The sequence below is a fragment of the Vulpes vulpes genome, chromosome X (genome assembly GCF_048418805.1).
Source record: "Vulpes vulpes isolate BD-2025 chromosome X, VulVul3, whole genome shotgun sequence".
In the NCBI taxonomy this organism is placed as follows: Eukaryota; Metazoa; Chordata; class Mammalia; order Carnivora; family Canidae; genus Vulpes; species Vulpes vulpes.
The window spans coordinates 7,132,772-7,153,240 of NC_132796.1; the positions used below are offsets into that span (position 1 = coordinate 7,132,772).

The window sequence follows — 20,469 nt, forward strand, 5'->3', positions numbered from 1 at the left end:
CCAAACAAGGCTGGGGTGGTTTTCTTTCGTTGTTTTTTATTTTTTTTATTTTTTTAAAGATTTATTTATTTATTATTTATGATAGACATAGAGAGAGAGAGGCAGAGACACAGGAGGAGGGAGAAGCAGGCTCCATACTGGGAGCCCGACGTGGGACTCGATCCCGGGACTCCTGGATCGCGCCCTGGGCCAAAGGCAGGCGCTAAACCGCTGAGCCACCCAGGGATCCCCTTTCGTTGTTTTTTAAAACTTTTGTTTATCACTTTACAGAGTTGTGATTCTCCCATTTATATTTTCTGAATGTTTCTCTTCTTTAGTTCTGCTTGGCAGTTGGCCTTTGGAGCAAACTCTGTATTTGAAAAAGCTTATGCTTCAGATCTCTAGAACTTAAAAAAAAAAACAAAACAAAACAAAACAAAAAACCCAAAACAAAACTGAATATTGCCAGTGGATTTTAAATGGAACTCCCAAACAATAGCACGGCCCACATGGACTTCCCATGGGAGTTTAAGACTTTACAAGAGCAATGGCCAAGTCTCATGAGGCTGCTTCCTCCATCCTGCCATGACGTTTTGGGCACGCCTGAAATGTTCTGGCATTATGCTCTCTGCTCGTTGTCTTTTAGTGCATGGAATTTATTACCGAGGAAATATTTTTAAAGGATTTTTAAATAATAGTGATTCTTTAAGCAGTAACAGCAAGAACAAACAAGTAAGCCAACATTTAGAAACAGTAAAGTGAAGAACAATTGCTTCACTTTGGGAGAAAAAACAAACCCAAGTTCGGAAATGTTTTTGTTTCATGAAAATTATGTTCATTTCAGCAATTTATAAATCATCATTCAAGGGCTCAGTGGCATTTAAGGAACACATGCTGTCTTCCTCAGAGCTGTTTTTTTGCAGCCATAGTGGGAAACAAACAAAGGCATTTCTTACAACAGCTTCTATGCCTGTTGTGCATCCTACAAAGACAACCTCAAGTGCAGAGCTTATCTGGATAAGGATCAGCTCAACCTTCAGCAGCTGTCTTATCACCTAACACTTCCTTGTCAGAAGAAACGCATGGGATTAAGCCGTATCACTCATCTTCTAGAACACTCCTTTGGAACATTTTATTTCATAGGATCGCTTACGGCTATATAACTCTCAACAGCACGGGAAAAATGACTCTCCCTGAGCCTTGAGAATCAAAGATTAAGGCAGCAGTGAAGTTTTACTGGGGTGGAGTAAGCCAAGTGGAGAAAGCAAACTTAGATATATCTGTCCTCACGTCTGCGGGGGGGCATCGTGGGGAAAGGGCACCATAAAAGGGGGGTCACAGACATGGATAAGGAACACTTCCTGCGGGAAACAAATTTCATTTTGTTACACCATCTCTAGTGTTTATCCACTGAGCCAAATCATTGCCAGAAAGCCATTTTATCATTATAAATATGACACCGATTTTTTTCTGAGCAGGGAGCACTTTTATCGAATGTATCCTTTAGACACAAAATGGAAGAGATAGAATCATCTTCTCTGAAAAATAGAGACAGGTAGGTCACTGACAAATATACGTAAATCAATCTCCAAGAAAAAAAGACCAGATTCAATGGCTTTTTAACCTTCTGAGAAACCTATTTTCACGAGTGCATTTTGGAAGAAGTGCTACACAAACAGCAAAGCAGACCAACATCGTCCTCAGAGCCAAACACATAACGTTCCCCATTAATTGTGATGGTTTCATTTCCTCCCCCTTGACCTTACTCCACGGTCACTCCCAAGGACTCCTAGGGAGGCATCCCCAGCTATTCGATTTAGTACTCAAATTTGCTCAGAGTTACTCAAAAGAAATTATTTTCTGACTTTCCAGTTGAAAATTTCTCTTGGATAGAAATCGTATCAACTGGCCTATATACTTTCATGAGACAGAGACACTGTGATTATTATTATTTTTTTTATTTTTTTAAGATTTTATTTATTTATTCATGATATACACAGAAAGGCAGAGACACAGGCAGAGGGAGATGCAGGCTCCATGCAGGGGGCCCGACGTGGGACCCAATCCCAGGATCCCGGGATCACACCCTGAGCCAAAGGCAGACGCTCAACCGCTGAGCCACCCAGGTGTCCCTGTGATTATTATTATTATCTGCAATTTGATAAATATCTTCAAAACGAAGACCTCTTATAAAAACATGGGTAATGAAAATCTCTGAGTGGTAGACCGAGTACCTACACTAGGATCCTCGTCTTAACTTACATGAAGGTATTTAACTTCTACAGAAAAGACTGCATCAAGTGTTAGAACATTTACTGAAGGCTGGTCTACTTGTGGTCTAGCATATAGGTTTCCACTAACCAGCTGAGTTCTAAACCAGGGGCTGGCAAACTATAGCGCGTGGGCCAAATCGGCCGGCCGCGTGTTGTGATGGTTTCACTGGCACACAGCCACGCCCATTTGTGTGTGTATTGTCTGTGGCTGCTTTCACACTAAGGCAGGTTGAGCAGCTCCAGAAGAAATGATATGGCCCACAAAGCTGACAGTATTTTGTAGCTGGCTCTTCCAGTGTTTCCTGACCCCTGCCTTTATGAATTAATCTGGACCTCAGTTTCCCCATTCTTAACTGAGAGGCTGAGCAAGACTGAAATTTTTCAAGCAAGTTTGTACATTATAGAATCACCTGGGGAGTTTTGGGGAAATCCCAGAGGCCTGATTGTAGCCCAGAGGGTCTTGTTCCACAGGGCTGCCCCCACCCTCCGCTCCCCCCGCCACACACACACACACTCAAAATGATCTATGTGCAGCCAGGGCAAGAACCACTGGACTAGACGATGATCAAGGCCACCCTCCCAGCCCAGGGCTTTGACTGTGTGAACCTCTTGTGGAATAAACAGCATCTGCCTGCACGAACAAGCACCTGGAAATTAGGCCGGTACTGAAGACTCGTGTTTGATTCCAAGACTCGCATTCCAACTCTCTGACTTGAGAAGTTTAGACTCTACAGTTTTGCAGATAAAGATGCAGGGCTATGTAAATATAAACGGCTCCTTTGGAAGACAGATTTGAAAGAGACTAGCACACTTAATGAGTAACTTTTGAACTATGGACATAATTCACTTTGAATGTATCACACAATTAAAACTATTATACATCAAATGTAAGCCATCTGGGTGAAAGTCTCAGCGGCTTCCCACTCGGTCGAAAGCCCCAGGCTGCCTCTGACACAAGCAGCTACACCTGGAAGGTAGTCCCGAACGTGAGCCTCAAGGATGTGGAAGTCTGCGGGCTAGCAGATCATATCAAGTGCACCTCAATCACGTTCGAGGAAGGAATTAAAGAACATTTAATAAGCTTTTGGAGGTTTAAATATTGCTGAAACAGCCCTTAGGATGGCATGGGCAGGCCCAGACCGCTCAGGACGGGCTGGGGGCCCCCACGCGGAGAGCCCTGGGGTGCGGCCAGCTTGTACTCTGGGCGGCCGCAGGCGGAGGGGTCCTGCAAGGGCCCACTTTCCTACATCGCCAAAGAGACTTGGGTTTGGAGGTCACGCAGACAAAGTCCATGCCTCCAAGACAGCCAGGCTGAGCATTTCCCTTTGTGTCACCGGCAAAGGCACTTTGGGGGGACTCAGGGCGCCCGGGGCCAGGCATCGGGGCCGGATGATGCTCTGCGGCGCGGAGTCCCACATAGGATGCTCAGCGGCATCCTGGCCTGGGTCCCCCAGATGCCAGGATCGGCCCCTGACCCCTCGAGTTACCACAGGGAGGCAGGTGTGTGCTGCCAAGTTCACCTGCTGAGCTCCTCGTGACTTCTTAGCACCCTGCCTCAAAGTGGAACTCAACAGAACTGCTCCGAGGCAGCAGAGAACACAATCGACACGCAAAGAGTATACGCGCAAAAGCTACAGGTGCGTATAGTACCAGTTAGTCTCTCCCACCCCTTGTGAATGACAAATGTTTCATCACCTCTGCCTGAGTTGAAGTTAAAAACCAAAAAAAAAAAAAAAAAAAAAAATCAAATGGTCTCTTCATAATACTTTCCCGAGAGAAATCACTGGGGAGCAATTTGTAGGTTCCGAAATGAATGCGGAGACCTGAAAGGCAGTGTTTCACTTGCTTATGTATTCAAAATTCAGAAGAATGGCTGGTGGGCTATGTATGGTTTTTCCTTTTTTTATCTGATGGGCAAATTCTACCGACACAGCGGAGACTATAATCTGATTAAATTATTATGGGCTGTTCCATTTGTTTCGACAAGTATTTACTACTGATAAAATACCTTGTAGCTTTCAAAAACGCTCTAATCATTGAAAAATGAGTGATCTGATACAAAGGAGCTGTAAGACACAGTCACCGGGCTTGAGAAATGGACAAATGGTTGGGCTGGGAAGGCTTGTGCCCCAAGAATGTTTCCAAAATAATACCAAATACTATGTAATTATGAAGGGGTGTGGTAAAGGCAATATGGAGAGTCTGAGATGAGGGAATTTCATGAACAGGTAAGCAAGAAAAGTCCTCAGTGAGCCTAGAGTTGGGTCCTTTAAGAATAGTGGGGAGTTGAGTAGCAGAAGGGTGGAAGGATGGAGGAAGGAGATCATTCACTTGTGTTTATAGAAACTTTACGCTGTCTGGCTTCTTAGAAGAACCCGTATTATCTTGATCACTACAGAAAAAGGCTTAACATTCGGAGTAAAGGAGAAGACAATGGAAGCCTTCAGAGAATAACAGTAGGAATGGAGAGAGGAGCCACTATCCTTGGTCCAGGGCTTTCCAAGGGTCAAGCGTTACAGGGTTTAATCCTGAATTATTACCTCCTATTTTACTGAAGAGCACACGAGGCTCAGAGAAGTTAGTTTTGTTTTTTCCCCCTATAAATGCACACAACCCCACAATGACAAGGCCAGGCCACATGTTGCACTTGGACTCCAATCCCGTCTCAGACTTGCTGACTCAGAATCAACATTTTAACAAGATCCTGAGTGGTTCCCATGTACATTTATGTTTGAGACATCCTGGCTTAAGAAATGAATTTTTTAAAAAATTTAAAAAAAGGAAATGAATTTAAGCAAGCCTACAATTCTGACTGATAAGCAATTGTAGAAAGAGGGCTGCAAGGTCCACAATAGCCAACTGTGGAAGGAGCCTCGGTGTCCATCGAAAGATGAATGGATAAAGAAGCTGTGGTCTATGGATACACTGGAATATTCCTCAGCCATTAGAAATGACAAATACCCACCATTTGCTTCGACGTGAATGGACCTGGAGGGTATTATGCTGAGTGAAATAAGTCAATCGGAAAAGGACAAACATTATATGGTCTCATTCATTTGGGGAATATAAAAATTAGTGAAAGGGAATAAAGGGAAAGGAGAGAAAATGAGTGAAAATATCAGCGAGGGTGACAAACCATGAGAGACACCTAACTCTGGGAAATGAACAAGGGGTAGTGGAAGGGGAGGTAGGCGGGGGGTTGGGGTGACTGGGTGATGGGCACTGAGGGGGGCACTTGGTGGGATGAGCACTGGGTGTTATGTTGGCAAATTGAACTCCAATAAAAAAATTAAAAAAAAAAAAGAAAGAGGGCTGCATGATAGACCAAAACGCTTTGTTATTGACTAACATGTAGTGACCATTTTTATTTGTATCCGTGCTTGGCCAAGAATAACTAAATATGCACACGCACTCAGTGAGGTCTCTTAAGGGAGTTGAAATGTCAAACTCATAGACTGAGACTAAATTTACATTTTTAACCAGGGCAAATAAATAATCACATTTCAAGTGATGAAATGAATTTAGGGATCATCAGAGATTCGTTCATTCTTTCCTTTTACACTTAACTACCTATGGAGTAGCTGATGAGTTTTGAATAATTCAACATTACTGTAAATACATAAAAATTATTCCACGTGGATCTTCACATTTCAACTTTGTATTTTTCCTTCTTTATTTCTATCAGGATGGAAAATAGATCATCTTCAATCATAGTCACCACGTTAAAGGAAATGTTTTTGTTCAGTCCACGGAGCCCTTGTGTCAAAAGGTAAGGCGAAAGCACTGTGTGTCTCCATCGCCCAAGCCCTTTCTCCTTGTCACTAATTTTTTTGAAGTGCAGCACGTTTGAGCCATAGTTCTTTCTTTCAGTCTTAACCATAGGCGACCATTTCTCTAACCATAGTTATGCTATTCAATTTCCCGTGGCCTTGTGCTCCCTATGGTTAAAAAGGTTCCTAGTTACCAAGTTTCTGCCACCCACTACATGCTGGGCCAGACGCTTGGCCCTACATTATCTCATTTAATCCTCCCAAGATCCCTAATGAGCAGGTATCATCATTCCCACATTTTTGTAGGGGCTACATGGTCGTTCCAAGGATCAAATAATACTTGAGAGTGCTTTGCAACCTGTCAATCTGGAGATTTACCAATGCTACTCATTACTCTTGGTAATAGCTGGTTCTCGGTGTTGAATCAACAAATACCCTTGAACCACATCTCAAAACAACTTAAAGCAGCATCTTGAAAGATAACTACCTCTCCCTCTACCACCACCCAGACTTGGCCTACAGGACTGTTTTCCTAGAGGCATGGAGGTAGCATGATGGCCTTGCCTGGTATGTTTCTAAATGCATTTCTAGAATACAAGAGAAGCTACAGCTACTTCACTTAACGAGCTGAACGATATAGATGGGTGAAACCCTCTATATCGTCTGTTTTTTGGTTTGTTAGGACCCTCGAGAGCTTAATTCAGCAATCCAGGGGCGAGAAAAGCATCTCCCTCCAAGCTCCTCGGTTGGGGTTTGTACAGGTACCGTAGGTCTCCTAGATCTTCCAGAAGCAACAGGCCATGCTAAGCATGAGTCTGAGAGCCTGTTCATTTTGCTTCTTTTGGCCTTTAATCTGACTATGCCAACCAAGAGCAACTGAGTTCTGAACAGCCATGTCAAGGGTCAAAGGAGGGAGAAATAAACCTCTCTATCAGGCCAGGATATTCAGCCTAATGCCCAAGTTCATTAAAAAAAAAAAAAAAAAACCCTAACAGATGAAGCCAGCCCAGCAGCTGGCTTGGCAACACAACACTTCCTCTGGTTGCCTCTCACAGTGTCTTCCTAGAGATGAGTCCCTTCAGTGTGGAAATGACATAAACCGCTTCCTAGCCTGGCTATTTACCTGATCTCTGAACCCTGTTCAGGAAGGACTTAGAGATCTCTGAGGAAAAGCACGTGAATAGTAGACCTTTAATAAGGAAGGGTCCGGCAGGGGCCCCTGGGTGGCTCAGTGGTGGAGCATCTGCCTTCCGCTCAGGTCGTGGTCCTGGGGTCCCGGGATCAAGTCCCACATCGGGTTCCCCGCATGGAGCCTGCTTCTCCCTTGCCTGTATCTCTGCCTCTCTCTCTCTGTGTCTGTCATGAATAAATAAATAAAATATTAAAATAGAGAAAAAAAGGGTCCGGCCCAGATTTTATTACAGCTGGGAGCCCTCCAACCTTGCCCTTACCAGCCACTCCAAAGGAATGCACAGTGCAAATGTCATTATGTGTCCTCTGCCTGTGGCTCTTCATGGAGGTGTCTTTTTGCTTGAGCTTTTGGAATTAGGCAACTTCCAGAGAGCAATACGTAAGTCAGCAATTCCTGACTTAGTATTCATATTAAATACCTATCTCATGGATTGAGTTTCACAGAATTCTTTTCATGGTCCTTTTATATACTCTCATCGTGTGTTATAATCACATTGGGACTTTGCTATTCGTTTCTGCATTCCCAGAGTTTACCCAGTGCTGATCTCAGTAGCTACAAACAAATAGTCATCGGGAGCATAAACAAGGGATCTTTTCTTTCTTTCTTTTTTTTTTTCCTTAGTGGGATTTCATAAAGCAGATGGGGAAAAGATCATTTATAAAGGCACAAATGGGGTAGAAGCTTTTCATGGTTCCTGTATTGTTTTAGTCACGATAACCTAGTCTACACTATCCAATGCGAATAAAAGGCCTTATTTTCCTGATTTTTTTTCCCTACTAAGCAGTACAGAAGATATAAGGCCCTACGACCCAGCAATTGCACTGTTGGGGATTTACCCCAAAGATTCAGATGCAATGAAACGTCGGGACACCTGCACCCCGATGTTTCTATCAGCAATGGCCACAATAGCCAAACTGTGGAAGGAGCCTCGGTGTCCATCGAAAGATGAATGGATAAAGAAGATGTGGTTTATGTATACAATGGAATATTACTCAGCAATTAGAAACGACAAATACCCACCATTTGCTTCAACGTGGATGGAACTGGAGGGTATTATGCTGAGTGAAATAAGTCAATCGGAGAGGGACAAACAGTGTATGTTCTCATTCATTTGGGGAATATGAATAATGGTGAAAGGGAATATAAAGGAAAGGAGAAGAAATGTTGGGAAATATCAGGAAGGGAGACAGAACATAAAGACTCCTAACTCGGGGAAACGAACTAGGGGTGGTGGAAGGGGAGGAGGGCGGGTGTTGGAGGGGAATGGGTGACGGGCACTGAGGTGGACACTTGACAGGATGAGCACTGGGTGTTTTTCTGTATGTTGGTAAATTGAACACCAATAAAAGTTAATTAAAAAAAATATCCAAAAAAATAAAGGAAAGATTTATGCAAAATAATAAAATAGCTTACAAAAAAAAAAAAAAAAAAAGAAGATATAAGGGAGGAGGCAGCTAACAACATTCTGTCTCCGTGGCAGGAGAGCAAGGAGAACAAAAGGCCAAGGGCCGCTACAATGCAGGGGGGCTCGAAGCCTCTGGAAGGCTTCTCCTGCAAGTTCCTTCACTCCAGGGCCTTCCTCCTCTCCCGGCCCTAGCCAACACCAAAACCTCTTCTTCCCATTCTAAGGGACACAGCTGCTAACAGAGCCCAAGGCCAGCTTGCTCCATCCTTCCTTCGCCCACCAAAGGCAGTCGACAGCAAAAAAGAAAGCTGGCCTCCTGAGCTTGTGGTTGGTCTGGGCTGCCCGCGTGTCATGTCGTCTACATTCGTCTCATCTGCCTCTATGTGTCCAAATGTGACAGTCGTGGCATAAACCTCAGCCAGCTCCTCTTCCCTAGGAAATAGCCACGGTCCTCCGTCAACACCTCTGGTGTGGATTCCATCAGGTAAACCAGGAACATGAAAGACTGGCTCATCCCCCATGGACTGGACCTCAAAATGGTGCTTGTTCTTACAGCCCTCTCTTTCCGCCTCCCACTCACTGCTTCTTAAAAGTCCATTTTACTACCTAGCTCGGTTTCGAAAGAAGGACAAATCAAAGTTTCCACCCAATTATAATTCCCCTGAAGTTTGTTCAGTTTCCCATGTCAGCCAGAAACACAAATCGACCCTATAACCACCGAGTAATTTATGATACTGTCAGGAAATCCACGATTGGATTACACCAATGAAGCCTTTACTGTAACAGTAAATGCCCAGATATAATAATACCTCATGTTCACGGAACGCTTACTATGTGCCAATCACCATGGTAGGCACTTTACAGGCATTTTCTTTTTTGATGAGAAATGCAAAATGTGTTTCCTCTGTCAGCTTAAAAGCTATCCTCATGGGTAGAGACCTTAAGTATCACGCCCCAAAGTCTAAAACATCAAGTGAGTAAGTTCTAAATGGATTTTGTAAATGCAATTTTATCAGATTTCTCCCGAACGCTTACATCACCTACTGAGAATGAATAAAATCTTTAGCCACATTCACTTTCTCAGGCCACTTATGTTCTCTTTATTACTCATCCAGTATTGAAAAACTTACCACTCTTTCTAAGAAGGACTTAATTCATGATTTGTCAATGACCTAGGAGGAAGGAGAATTTTGAATGTTGCAGCCTTAAAAAGCTGGCCTGTTTAGTTAATGTAATTTCTGCATATCCGACTAGCTTTAACCCTGTAACTGGTCGAGATGAATCGCATTCTTTTCAAAACGTTTCAACGGGAATTCAGATCCCATGCACAGATAGTCCTCGCTTCAGCTCACTCAGCTTATATATTTAAATAAAGTTTCATTGTTATCTGTATGCTAAGACATTCAGGTTCAGGGTGCCTGGGTGGCTCAGTGGGTGAGCGTCTGCCTTTGACTCTGGTCATGATCCCGGGATCCTGGGATCGAGTCCCACATCGGGCTCCCTGCATGGAGCCTGCTTCTCCCTCTGCCTGTGTCTCTGCCTCTCTCTCTGTGCCTCTTAGGAATTTAAAAAAAAAAAAAAAGAAATACAATTAACTTAAAAAAAATAAAATACAGGGACACTTGGGTGGCTCAGCAGTTGAGCATCTTCCTTCAGCCCAGGGCATGATCCTTGAGTCCTGGGATCGAGTCCCACATCGGGCTCCCTGCATGGAGCCTGCTTCTCCCTCTGCCTATGTTTCTGCCTCTCTCTCTCTCTCTCTCTCTCTCTCTCTCTCTCTCTGTGTGTGTCTCTCATGAATAAATAAATAATCATAAAAGAGAGAGAGGGAGAGAGACCACAAATTGTAAAGTAATATGAGTGTCTTTCCCTGCTCTATTTCTTCTGTGGGCGCTGATGTGTTCAATTGACCTTACCTTCAGAAAATAGACATCACGTCCACCTCTCTCTCAAAAACAAAATTGCTTCCGCGTCACCCCATAGAAAAGAGTAAAAATGTCCCAAACTCTCAGCTTGGCATTCAGAGGCTTTCAAGATCTCCCCCAACATTCTCTCCGGGCCCCTCAGTCGGCACCCCAGGCTCTCACCAGCATTGTCTAGAATCCTACACCGTCTTGCAGGTTCCTGCCAACAGGTCTCTGCTGGCCTCGCTCCCGAGGAAGGCTGCTCTCTACTTTGATGCCTAATCCACCGATCTGTCACGGCAGCTTAAAACCCACCACCCCGAAGCAAGGTTTCTTGTCTACTCAAGACCAGTCATCTCTTCCTCCTTCAAATCCTGAAACAGCCCTCCCTAAGCCATCAATTCTGGACACGTCCATCAACAAGTGTTTATTCATGCCTGTGCCTCTGGCCTTTGCCAGGGGCTTTCGAAACAAAGCTACAGAACACATTAAAGCAACGACATGGACCCTTATCTCGCAAATAATACAAGCAGTTTTACAAAATAATTGGAAGGCCGTCTCCCTCCAAAGTCCATACCTTAACCATCATAGCACACCGCTCCAGCCCCCGGTTTCCAACAGACATTGTGTGTTCTAACACACACTGCGGGCTTCCTCTGTGCCAGGCACGACACCGAGGGTTTATGTGAAACATTTTATTATGTCTTCCCAAGTGCCATGCAAGGAAGTACATCATTAGCTCTGTTTCTCGAACATTAAGGGAGGTGCCCAAGACCGACATTTGTTTACACAGCCACCTGACTGTATGCTTTTCTGTGCATTTTCCAGAACTCTCCAAACTTACTGAAAATGATTCCAGGAATAATCAAGCATCAGGCCAAAATACCTTCCTCTTTGCAGGTGAAGGAAGGGCAAGAGGAGATTCTTCAGGGAGAAGGATGTGACTTGAGCTTCCTGTTAAAAACTTATCCCTGGAGATGTTTTCTTCTACTCCATAAATCATAAATCCTTTTGGTACCAAAATACGAACATTAAAATATAGGTTTATGGGGCACCTGGGTGGCTCAGTAGTTGAGTGTCTGCCTTTGGCTCGGGTCATGATCCCGGGGTCTTGGGATCAAGTACCACATCAGGCTCCCCGGGAGGAACCTGCTTCTCCCTCTGCCATGTCTCGGCCTCTCTCTGTGTGTCTCTTATGAATTAAAAAAATACAATTAACTTAAAAAAATAAAATAGAGGGATGCCTGGGGGGCTCAGTGGTTGAAAATCTGCCTTCGGCCCAGAGCGTGATCCTGGTATCCTGAGATCAAGTCCCACATTGGGCTCCCTACCTGGAGTCTGCTTCTCCCTCTGCCTGCATCTCTGCCTCTCTCTCTGTGTGTCTCATGAATAAATAAAATCTTAAAAAAATTAAATACAATACAGTAATATAAAATATAAGTTTAACATGACTTACAAATATTTGGAAAACATATTTTTATCGCACAGGAACTTTAAACATACTTTGCAGACTCAAAGAAACACAAGCGGAAGTGCATTTGGAAGCAGCCAGTTCGAACTGATGAGACCGCATATATAACCAAAAACATTTTACAAGACACATGTCTGACTTACCCACATATCTCACTATGTAGTATCATATGGTGAAACGTCATAGGGTATATTCGTATTTTAGATTAAAATCTTGCCTGGAATTATAGTGAATTAGTTTGAATCCACAGAGAGGGTCACACAAGGGATGTCACATGAGATAACAATAAAAAAGAATGATTAATACCAGGGAATTTACAGACATCTAGTAAATTGGACACATTTCCTAATAAAAGGCCTGGAATGGTGGGTGCAATCAATGGTCCTTTCCTGGGAAGCTGTTCTCCATCACTCAGGGCTGGGGTTGGTGTCCCTGCTTTGGACATGGTGTGTCTCGCTCCACCACCAATATTTACCCAACTGGAATTCTCTACTAGACTATAAGCTCCATGAAGGAAGGAGACTGTGCCTTTTCATTTCTTAAGCAAATATTAGCTTACTTTTTGGTGGCCTGTTAAAAAAAACCACTGTGCCAGATATGGTTAACTGGAGGATAAATGAAACAATGGGTATAATGGGTCTATCAAGTGTCCATCGCATAGTGGCATGAAACAAATGTGAACTGTCCTACAATCAGTTGAGATCTAGTTTATCGAGATTCACACCATTTAAGCCAACAAAATGCAATATAGACCAAAGTAATGGTTCCTGTCCCGTTGCATAAAATACTATGTAATATCTGGCTCAGCTCTTATTTAGAAATTATACTATATAGAATGCTTCGTCATATAGAAGAATAAATATCTGCAATATGAGTATGAATTTAAGTTTTCATGTAGGGTCAGTAAGCGAAGGTCAATCAGCGAAGCAGCTGGTAAGAATGTATTGAGAATTAAGCAGACGGACAAGCATCTCTGGCCTCTATCCACGCTGTGGAGACATCATGCAACACACACACACATACACACACACACACACACACACCCTTTCATGGAAACTGCACTATATCTGCTACTATTTTCAAAAAAGAAACAAGTTATAGAAATTCTAAGGAAAGAGAAAAAAAAAAGCCTAGCTATGTATCCACTTACAACTTTCCCAATTGCAAATAAAGTACAGGACTTTCAAAATTATGGAACCTTACAATCTATAAATGAAACCCAAGAGTGAAATCCCTCGTCTTTACCTCTAGATGAGGACTGCACAGGCAGGCTGAGCTTTAATTGGAGCCTTTATCAGACAATGACAAAAGTCCAATGGGATGACCCACTGAAATGGGCATCGTACGAATAAACTCCTTCGGCCAGCCTTTTGAGTCACAAATGCAAAACAATGGTTTGGACCTTCAGCATCAGCTGACTTGAAGTTGAAGGGCAAGGAAAGGTCAATTCTTCCCAGTTAGTATATTTTCAAAGGTACCACTAGCAAAAAGGACCAAGAGCCTCCACATTGCACAATGGAACAGAAAAAAATGGAATTACTGCATTGCAATTCCTTGAAAACTCTGCAATACATTATATTCAATTCTGTCAAGTGTTATGTGGATCACAAATCAAACTTTTAATCCAGACTTGAGGACTGAGAGGCTTCTTAGAATTCAATTAAAATGATGCAAACAGGTCCACATTATGACATGCTCCATTTAGAGACATGCATTTGGCAGGAAGACTTTTCTCTTTTTATCTTAAAATAGAGTTCAGGAAATGCTGGTTTAATTTTCTCTTTGCTTTAATATTTTATGAGTGCTTCCCAATGCATAGTCTCTGAAAGCACTAGATCACTGACATGATACTATTTCAGATGACATGGAAGGTTTCATTTGCATAAATTCTACATGTTGGAATTTTTATGCTTTCTTTTCTTTTGTACCTAGCAAGAGAGTTGTACAAAAGTACATTCCAATTCTTTACATAAGTGCATGCATACTGAGACCTAATATGAGGAAAAGTCCCCCCGAAATTTAAGATTACTGTGAGAAATAACTGTTCTTCATAATCATTGCAGACTTCCCGTCTTCGAATAATGGGCTTTTACTAACAGAAAGGACAAACACATTTTCCAACAGGAGACACCTGCCTCCTTACATATCCAAGTAAGTACGGCGCATCTATCCACTTCTCCTTGAAAGCACCCTCACCTTTTCCATGCTTGATATTTCCACATCATCCAGATCCATTTCTGTATGAGATGCTAAAGCCTCAGAAAAAGACACTTACAGAGCACCTTCACTTGTTCAGACCAAAGTAACAACAAAAAAATACCCTTCCATGGTTTGGTCCTTTCGACACGCTATTACTTCTTCAAAGATTAATGTCCATGTTGTACATGGGTTTTTTTTAAAAAAGATTTTATTTATTTATTCATGAGACACACACACACACACACACACAGAGAGAGAGAGAGAGAGAGAGAGAGAGAGGGGCAGAGACACAGGCAGAGGGAGAAGCAGGCTCCATGCAGGGAGCCCGACATGGGACTCGATCCCGAGTCTCCAGGATCACGCCCTGAGCTGAAGGCGGCGCTAAACCGCTGAGCCACCCGGGCTGCCCTGTACATGGGTTTTAAACCAAAATTAAAAAAGCACATAGGTTCATAACTATGTGATAACTATCACAGACACCTCAAATGTCAACATATTCTTATGATCTTTTTATTCTAATGGAAGTGGCGTGTTTGAGGACATTCGATGCTAGCAGGTTACCTGTTTAAATGCTCACAAGCACATTTTGTGCAATGGCTGTAAAGAAATGCTCATAAGCATGTTTTGTTGAGTGGCTGTAAATGTGCTTTGGCACACTGGCTGATGTTTATATGCTTATATTTCTCCAATTACAGGACAAAATATACTGTATTGTTAATTGTCAGGCCCTCCCGGTGACAGTATCAACAACCGCTAACCCACAGGCTTGATCGCACAAGTGTGCAGGGCTCATAATTGAAGAGCTTCATTTTCATCATAAAAACGGCTGAGAGCAGGACTGTATCTCCTCGTACATTTGGAAATGTTCTGTAAATAATTAATAACTCCTCTATGATAGCACACAAATAATGAGCAGAACCTGACTACCAAGTGTACATATCAAGTCTGGAGGTTGCTGCATACTGAACATCAGTCATTGTGGTGTTTTAACAATCGATCATTAAAAGGCAGTGTCAATCCAGTCAAAGGAACATCTTTTTGATTAAGACCCCGTCCGCCCTGTTTACATTTTGGAAAACACAAACACCTATGTCCAGTCATCTTAAACGTTCTGTCCCCAACTGAAAAGGAGTGGGGGAGATGACCACCTTGGTTTCCGAGATCAATGCCGTATCGATTTCCGAAGACTATCAGAGGCCCAATTCACACACGCTTTGCCTCTGCTATCATTGACTCTAGCCGTGTGTTTCTGGCTAGTGCCGTGCACTATACTAGAAAACCGGCCGGCATCTGTCTCCCCTTATCCCCAGCACCTAAATCCTTGGGCTTAACTTCCTCTCCAGGTTTACAGATGGATTTGCACCCGTCGTCCTTGAACACTTAAGAGCGAGGCATGCTGCCCAGGTGAGGCTCTTGTTCCCCAAGTGACATGCAGAAGCGGGATTCCCTTCAGCTCACCGATCTCCCTCAGCATCTCAAGAAACAGCCAAACCAAATCACAGGTGTTGTCCCTTGATCCCAGCGTCACAAAATAAACTATGAGGTCCCGGTAAATGCACCACCCATTAGCGCCAAGGCAAGGTGACAGGAACCATTTGTGAAAGGTGACGATGTACTCTGAGTGATAACACTCTCGGTCACATGACTCATTTTTTTGTTTGCTCAACAACACAGAGTGTGTTTTTCCTGAGAGGAAGGACTTCAATATATATTTACTCAAAGCTCTTAATTTATACTTCCTTTCCTTTTAATTGGCGTCTTGTGATCTAAAATTAACCGGTGTGCACAGTATCTCACTATTCGAGCAAACTCTCGGCTGAGTTTGCCATAATTAGACCCACCGTCGCCTGCAGTTGATCAGACATCTGGAGACCTGACTTATTTCTTCCCTGGTGCATTCTATCCATATTTAGAGAGTGATTTTTTAATTTGACATATAGTCATATTAATTATCATTCCCCGAGCTGGAGTTAGGTTGATAATTTCATGTTAAAAGTGAAGTTCAAACAGTCTTGCCTGTAACCTTACTGAATGAAAAGCCTATTCGGAAAGGAATTCCTTCTCGAAACCCGAGATGGTCAGAGCACTCTAGCTCACCAATAAGCCAGATATCATTCACACAAGAAATACAAGGTCACATGTCCTCTGAAATCCCGCATTTGCTATAGGCATTCCTCCTTCTATCCTTTTGTTTGTGCAAGTAACTGGATATAGGTACAATTCGGGTGAAATTAGCTTTCTTTAACGAGTGAAGAAAATAAATGCCCCCCAAATGCCCAAAGCCAGATTTTATCTGCCATTCCTTCTTTCCTTCTCCCCCCCGTCCCCCCCTCCTCTCTCAACTGCAAGGACTGAAAATGATCCAGATTTTTCAAATTCGCCCTCACCTTGACAACGCTAAAATTACAAGCAGCAGTCAACTTTTACAAGATACCCTTATTGTGCAACATTTATAGGCTGCCAAAAAACATGCTAAAACTAATCAGATAACAAAGGTGAAGAGAAAACCTTCACCTGCCATGCAGCGAGCAGTGAATACACTTTTTATTTCCATGACATTTGCTGGCAGAAAGGGGTTGGCTTAAGGCGGATCGGACTAACCTTCAATTTGTCATAGCGCTCACTCAAAGCTGCCACCTGATGATCTCGGTGCCGCCCAACCAGTTTACACAAGGCACAGATTAACTGGTCATCGGTCACACAGTACATATTCACCTTCTCATCCTCGTGCTCCAGGCACATCAGCCCCCGGATGTGCGAGTCCGGAATTGGCTCAATCAGACGATGGCCTGTAAAAGGCTTCTTGTTTGGGTGAGTGGCTTTCAGGCACTCATCACAGTAGGACACTTCACAAGTGACACAGGTCTTCACAGCGTCCTGGGCAGGATCCTGGTCACAGAACTGGCAGAGGACTTTCTCGGCGGAGGTCATGGTGTTGGCGTCGAACGCCCGCTCCCGGCGGGTCTCGCTGGGGGAATTGGGCCCACTCACTGATGCTTTCTGGAACCTGTCGATGATGTTCTGCAGGGTGACGTTGCGCTTGAGTCCGTCTAGACCTCGCTGGCTGAGCGTGATGACATGTCGGCAGGTGGGGCACTGGAAGGCGGTGATGGACTCCACAGACTCGTTGGTGGCGCAGTGTGACACCAGGATGCGGTGGGCGCAGTTGAAGCAGAGGCTGTGTGCGCAGGGTAGCAGGAGAGGGTCCTCAAAGAGCTCCAGACAAATAGGGCAGGTCAGCTCCGACTCCAGTGTTTCCATCTTCAGGCAAAGCTCTCCTGGGTCATCAGCAAAATCCAAGGAAGCTGATCAGCTATCTGGAAACAGAACGGGAGATCTGATTAGGCGCAAGGGGGTCAGCCATGGGCAGCTGTCAGCTTTGAATGCATCTCGGAATCATTCCAAACCCAGGTCATGGAAGGGTAAATGTGTGTACGTCCCACATAATTCTCTTTCTATTCGCTGGGGGAACAAGGAGGGTAGAAACACCCTGAGCCAGCAACACCAATTCCAGCCACTGCAAGCAGCACATTTTTTTTTTCCTATTTTCGCAAATTTTGTTTGTCAAAAAGGTCTCACTCCCCACTGGCAAGTTACTGAAACCGTAATCGCCATGGTTTGTATCCCATCACAATCATCTCATTGTGTCACGGCCAACTTTTACCTTGTGTCGAGAATGAAAATTGTAGAGACGTTAATTAATGAACCGGACTCTTTCCTAACTCTGAGTTGACGAACTTACACTCGTGAGTGTGTACGCGTCTGCAGGCCTTTGGACTCCGCGATTCCAGAGCAGGCTCGGGAGAAGTTAGGGAGGCTCTCCTCACGCACATGGGCACGAAATGGGCAGGAATTCAAACGCATGACTTCAGCGGAAATGATAATGCCTAAGTATGGGATGTCAGCTTCCAAAATATATTCCTGAGGAAAAACTGACTTTCTCAGAGATGACTGGGATCGAGGCGATGGTTTTTGGCATGCGCTCGTTACTCTCCTGAATAATTCTATTGTTTAATCCGGCAGTGGGCTGTGGGTGGGCAGAGCGGAGCAGAGAGAAACATCTGCGGGCCTTTTCGGTGGCTGCGGTGAGCCCGGGTACCAATGACTAATAGCGATGTAGTTAATTAGAACAAGGGTTCCCGTGGCCCCCAGATTCACTGGACAAGTGCTTAGGATCGCAGCTTGGGCAGCGCTGCAAAGCGGTCGCAGGCCTCCCAGGAGGCCGGCGGAGGCCGGTCAAGGGCTTGTCCCCGCGGCCAGCGACAGGCCGGGCCCGCCAGCTCCGTGCTGCCCGCCGCGCTGCCCTCGGGTGGCCCAGCTGCGCACTCCCCGCGCCACCTCGACGGGCTGCTTTTGTGAACTCGGGCCTGCCCCCCCCCCTTGGCCAAGGGGGCAGGGGACACAATCCCACACAAACCCGGCTCGTTAGCGGGGAGGAGGCCTCGCGCTCATTAGCAGGCCTGGGAACCAAGGCTCTTTGAACCTTCTCCCTTTCGAGGCCATTAGCAGAGGTCTGCGGAGCAGCGCCGGGCACACCAGCGGCCGCGCACTGCGGGCTGTGGGAGAACGGTGCCGCTCGCCAGGGGACGCGGGGGTCCCATCCCCCTCGGGGGGGCTGGCTTCCCGCTTCGTGGGAAGGCTTCTCAACCCCAGCTGCGTTGAGTGATTCCGACAGGCGGCCTTTTTGTATTCACACCTCCGTTTATTGACAAAACTGGCGGATTTCTAGAATATGCTGGCCCTTCCTGCCACAGCATCCCTCAGAAACACCATGGGGGTGGGGGGGGGCTTTGGTTAAGCTCCTGTTCGTCTCGCCACCAACTGAATGGGAACTGATCATTAAAAAGCGTCAAGTGGCTGCTGAGTTTGTTAAAAATTAAAGAGCTGCTGGCTTCATAGGAGCCTGGTATCTTAAAAAGATCCTCAGCCCTTCGCTAACGTTAACCACAGGCGGAAGAATAAATGGGCAGCTGAGATTTGAAATATGAAAGCTTGCTCATGTTTCCACAACGCGCAGTGGCAACCCCAGGGCTGCCGTGGGGAGACACCCGCCGTCCCCACGCGGCCCTAGCCACCCCTTCCGACACATGGCTTGGAAGAAATTGAAAGGGGTCAGCTATTAACCATTATTTTGGTTGATCATGGAAAAAACAGAATTATCTCTAAATTGAACTTCTCCCTTTCCATCTGAAGGACGTAAATTAAAGGGAAAACGTTGCCCTTTTGGTCTGCTTTGTTCTCAGGCGTCACAAGAACGCCTACCGATAGATCCCAATGGAAGGATGAGCCCCAGTCATGTCTGGAGAGCCGTGATGACTGCCTTTTTATGCCAGGTGCCAGGATCCCACCCCAGCGTGTCACAATCAACCATTTCTAGAGGTGATTCTGCTGCCGACCCCAGTGGAAACGCTGATGTTGTATTCAGGAGACACTGAGGGAGCTGGCTCCAGAAGCCGGAATCCAGCATCCTCACCATCCCAGCTCTATGATCGTGGGCCAGCCAACATCGTGCCTCACCTGGATGATCACAATAGCTTTCCTAAAGGCCTCCTGCCTTCGGCTCCCTCTTGCCCCCGCTCCCAATCTTTTACTCAGAAGCCAGAGAGCCTGTTAAGGCACGACTGAGCCTGCCTCTTCTCTGCTCTACCCTCCAGGGGCTTCCCATCTCAGTCAGAGAGCAACTCACCAGAAGAAAACCAGCCCCAGAAAACACAGACTCAGACAATGACCTCATTTCCTCCCACGCTACCCCTGGTTCTGCTCTGGGCACAAGGCCTCCTTGCGATTCCTCAAACACGCTGAGCCCGTCCCACATAAGGCCACTTCCCCTGCTACCACCACGACCACCTGCCCATCCATCGCAGCAATCCTCTCCCCCCACCCCCGCCTCAGTTTGTCTTTCCCCCAAACTTTTGTCACCCAACGCATCCTATTAGTCTGGTCACTGAGCCATCCCTCCCCAGCAGCCCACCAGTAGAATGTAAACCCTACAAGAGCAGAGACTTTGCTTTGCTCTTTGCGGGAGGTACACCGCCAGCACCTGGAACCTTGCCTTGCACACAGTGGGACGCGAACATTTGTTGAATGAGTTGGTAAACGTACAGATGTTGGGGTTAGAAACCTCAGAGCACGCAACCCAGCCACTGCCTCAAAGGATCTCTCAGCAGATTTGAGGGGAGGTCAGCCAACTTTTTCTTGAAAGGGCAAGACAGTAACTATTTCTGGCGTTGCGGGCCAGACAGTCTCTGTTGCGCTGCTCAAGTCGGGTGTGGTAAC

General features: G+C 45.2%; 1 protein-coding gene across 13 annotated transcripts in view; it reads right to left on the reverse strand.

The window, feature by feature from the left end:
* MID1 (midline 1) overlaps positions 1-20,469 on the reverse strand; it is a 593,315-nt gene that overhangs the window by 88,269 nt on the left and 484,577 nt on the right. For 9 of the 13 annotated variants that reach the window (XM_072744773.1, XM_072744772.1, XM_072744774.1 and 6 more), the window contains one exon: positions 16,795-17,510. In XM_072744773.1, the coding sequence (XP_072600874.1) occupies positions 16,795-17,454 (660 nt within the window). In that variant the 5' untranslated portion in view covers positions 17,455-17,510. The remainder of the gene's footprint in view (positions 1-16,794; positions 17,511-20,469) is intronic. The other 4 variants (XM_072744779.1, XM_072744778.1, XM_072744776.1 and 1 more) reach the window with 1 other exon arrangement.